Source organism: Vollenhovia emeryi, unplaced genomic scaffold (genome assembly GCF_000949405.1).
Source record: "Vollenhovia emeryi isolate VEMERY1.0 unplaced genomic scaffold, V.emery_V1.0 DF940609.1, whole genome shotgun sequence".
NCBI lineage: Eukaryota > Metazoa > Arthropoda > Insecta > Hymenoptera > Formicidae > Vollenhovia > Vollenhovia emeryi.
This window is the reverse complement of record NW_011965757.1, coordinates 1-4119: the sequence shown is the minus strand read 5'-3', so window position 1 is coordinate 4119 and position 4119 is coordinate 1. Positions and strand designations below refer to the sequence as shown.

Sequence of the window (4119 nt, the reverse complement as noted above, 5' to 3'; positions counted from 1 at the left end):
AATTACCAAGACATCTACCAACGTTTCTCTTAATGACATCTTGCGAGTCGGACCTACTATTCAGCAAGATCTGTTTACAATCGTCGCTCGTTTCCGACAACATCAATACGTTATTACTGCAGATATAATAAAAATGTTTCGGCAGATACAATTACGAGATGATCAACGCGATCTTCAGAGAATCCTGTGGCGGTCAGATTGGAGTCAACCGATAAAGGAATACAGATTAAATACAATCACATATGGACTCGCCACAGCACCGTTCCTCGCAATCCGATGTCTTCATGAAGTGGCTTATCAACACGAACAGGAGTCTCCATTCATCAGTAACATCATCCTGAACGACTTCTATGTCGATGACCTGCTTACCGGTGGCGATACAATAGAGCAAGTCAAGATCATTAAGAAAGAAATCAGTCGAATATTGCTCACCGGCAGGTTTCCACTTAGGAAATGGAATTCAAACACACCCGCCATTATCATAGATGAAATCGAGAACACATCAGTGGATGATCAACCTATTGGAGACGAGGTCAAGACACTGGGACTTTATTGGAATCCACTGGATGACGTTCTTCGATACAAGATAAACACGAAGAGTGACAACACACGAATAACGAAGAGAACACTCTTATCACTTATATCCCAGATTTACGACCCACTAGGCTTAGTTGGGCCGGCTTGTATCAGAGCCAAAATCATCCTCCAACAGCTTTGGCGTCTAAAAATCGGATGGGACGAATCTCTGCCAGCCGATTTGCATACCATGTGGGTGCAATATTACAGCCAGTTGTCTTCTATCAGTAGCATCTCAATTCCACGACTCATCGTTTGCGCAAATCCTAAGAAGATTGAACTTCATGGATTCTGTGATGCGTCCGAGAGTGCCTACGGAGCATGCATTTTCATTCGATCACTCACCGTCGAGGGAGAATATTTAGTAAGGTTACATTCAGCGAAGTCCAGAGTAGCTCCTTTAAAGGTCATCAGTATACCGAGGCTTGAATTATGCGGAGCCCTCCTGCTTGCGCGACTCGTGCGCAAGGTTCTGGAGGCGTTAACTTTATCAATCGATGAGATACACTATTGGTCGGATTCACAGGTCACATTAGCTTGGATCGCCGGAGAGCCAACTGAATGGAAGACCTTTGTAGCGAACAGAGTCGCTGAAATACAGCGACTATCCAATAAGAACTGCTGGCATCATGTGTCTTCTAAGGACAATCCCGCAGACGTATTATCACGTGGCATCAACCCAGAGCAATTGGAGAATTTTAGATTATGGTGGAACGGCCCGCCATGGCTATCTCAACACATCGACATATATCATAAATCTAAACCAATCGATGAAGAAGTTATAAACACAAGTGTCGTCGAAGCAGCAGAGCAAATACCCGTTCTCAACAACGTTATTCAAGAGTTTGACTTGTTAGAGCGATATTCTTCTTGGTCGAAACTTAAAAACATAATGGTATACTGCTTACGATTCATTCGCAATGTCAAACAATTGTTGGTGACAAGAAAATCTAGAGACTCTAATAATCGACAACCCACCCTGAATCCAACAATAAAGGAGATACCGTTGCCATCGGTAGAAGAGTTAGATCAAGCAACTACAACGATCCTGAGACTCAACCAAGCACGAGATTTCCCGCAAGAAATTCGAGATTTGACAAGTAGGCGCAAGTTGCAAGGAAATAGCAAACTATTGTCATTAAACCCGTTCATCGATGACAATGGGCTTATCCGAGTTGGAGGACGCCTTCGGCAAGCTCCATTGCCGTACACACAGCGTTTTCCAGTAGTGTTATCGTCCGGCGGTCATATCACGAAACTAATCATCCGAGATCAACATGTGAGAAATTTGCACGCCGGTCTGCAAGCATTATTAAGTATCATAGGCGAGAAATATTGGATCTTAAGTGCACGATCCGCGGTCCGAAGAGTTCTGCACGGGTGCATCATCTGTTTTCGTACGAGTGCAAAGAGTCCTCACCAATTAATGGGTGACTTGCCTGAATTTCGAGTCACGCCCTGCCGCGCATTTCTAAACGTAGGTATAGATTACGGAGGACCGTTCAACGTTAAGGTCTCACGGAACAAATCATCCAAGGCATATTTATGTTTATTTGTGTGTCTCGCAACGCGTGCGGTACACCTAGAACTTGTAACCGATCTCAGCACTGCGGCATTTCTCAATGCATTACGGCGGTTTATTGCGCGGCGAGGTAAATGCGCGAATATTTATTCAGATAACGGCTCTAATTTCGTTGGCGCCAATAATGAGCTCAAGGCTCTGTTGAATTTACTACGAGACAAATCTCATCAGTCAGAGGTATCACAGTATTTATCCGATCAATCAATTAAGTGGCATTTTATACCGCCCTACTCTCCCCACATGGGTGGCATTTGGGAAGCCGGCATAAAGTCCGCTAAGACGCATCTGAAGCGAGTTCTTGGCAATGCACTCGTGACATTCGAGGAATTCTACACATTATTGACGGAGATTGAAGCAATTCTTAATTCTAGGCCTCTGACACCGATGTCGAGTGATCCTAATGATTTCTCTGCTCTTACCCCGGGTCATTTTTTGATCGGTTCATCTTTGACGGCTATACCTCAGGTGGATTTGCAGGACACCGCTTCAAATCGTCTAACTCGTTACCAATTATTGATTAAATTATTACAACACTTTTGGTCTCGATGGAGTAGAGAAGTGTTATCTCAAATGCAGCCCAGAAATAAGTGGAAGAGCTGTAATCTTACCGATTCATTGAAACCTGACACGCTTGTAATTCTAAGAGACGATAGATTGCCGCCACTACAATGGAAGCTTGGTCGCATAACAGAGATTCATCCTGGAAAGGATAAACTTGTTCGAGTCGTTAGCATTAAGACTAGCAATGGTATTGTACAACGTAGCCTTTCAAAAATTTGTATCGTACCGACAATCGATTAGACATAAGTAAATTTTAAGCGATATTGCGGATTTTCTTTTGTTTGTTTCTTTTATTAATGTATCTTTAATAAGATTAAGTTTAGTTTACGTTCATGGTTTATCGCTCCTATTAGTATTTGTTGAAAAACGGAGATTTTCAAGGCGGGCGATATGTTTAATATACATATATGTTCGATGCGCCATCAACACTAAAGTGTAAGGTGGTGTAGAGAGGAAGTAGGGATGGTGAAGACAAGATGGCGAGAGTATAGTTGAGAGGTGGAAGCAGCTAATTCGTTTCGTTTGTGAGCTCGTCAAATAAAGAGCATTGTGCAGTCAAAATCATAGATTATTACTTCCCGGATCAACCCAATAGTCCCGTGTGGCAACATAGACCAAGCAACAAACAAAAAGAAACAACTTCTTGTGTATATGGATTTCTGGTCTTAACGAATATAAATAAAATAATATAACTATAATATAGCAATTTAAATAAAAATAATCATAACGGATAAAGGTTAGGTTTGTTTATCCGAGAAGAATAAGTTATAATTATATAAAATGATATATCATATATATGAAGCAGTTATATATAAATTTTATCTGTATCTATATGATTATATAACCATATGTGTATATGATTATATTGTAATTGAAACAAAATTTATACATATATGATGCTTTTTATTTCAGATATATAAATCTTAATTGTTTGTGTTGGATTTTTTTCTTTTAGCTTTTTTCATTATCAAAACGCAAATGAAAAAAGCTAAAAGAAAAATCCAACACAAACAATTAAGATTTATATATCTGAAATAAAAAGCATCATATATAAATTTCGTTTCAATTACAATATAATCATATACACATATGGTTATATAATCATATAGATACAGATAAAATTTATATATAACTGTTTCATATATATGATATATCATTTTATATAATTATAACTTATTCTTCTCGGATAAACAAACCTAACCTTTATCCATTTTATATAATAATTTTAGCATCTAACCTTCCCATTTTACAGAAATCATAAACTTGTGGAAAAATATATTATATTTAAAAACTATGTGCGATACACATGAAATAATAGAAAAAATTCAGAATATCTTTTCAAGTATAATTTAGCATTTTTAACTTGAATCATATAAACACAGCATGTTAGCAGTAATTGA

The 4119-nt window shown here is 38.8% G+C and overlaps 1 protein-coding gene across 1 annotated transcript in view; it reads left to right on the top strand.

Moving 5' to 3' along the window:
- The window catches only part of LOC105555871, a gene marked incomplete at its 3' end in the record, with an annotated part of 6068 nt that extends 3162 nt beyond the window's left edge, over positions 1-2906 (top strand). The window contains exon 4 of the mRNA XM_012002913.1: positions 123-2906. Coding sequence (XP_011858303.1) covers positions 123-2906 — 2784 coding nt within the window. The remainder of the gene's footprint in view (positions 1-122) is intronic.
- Positions 2907-4119: the final 1213 nt, after the last annotated feature.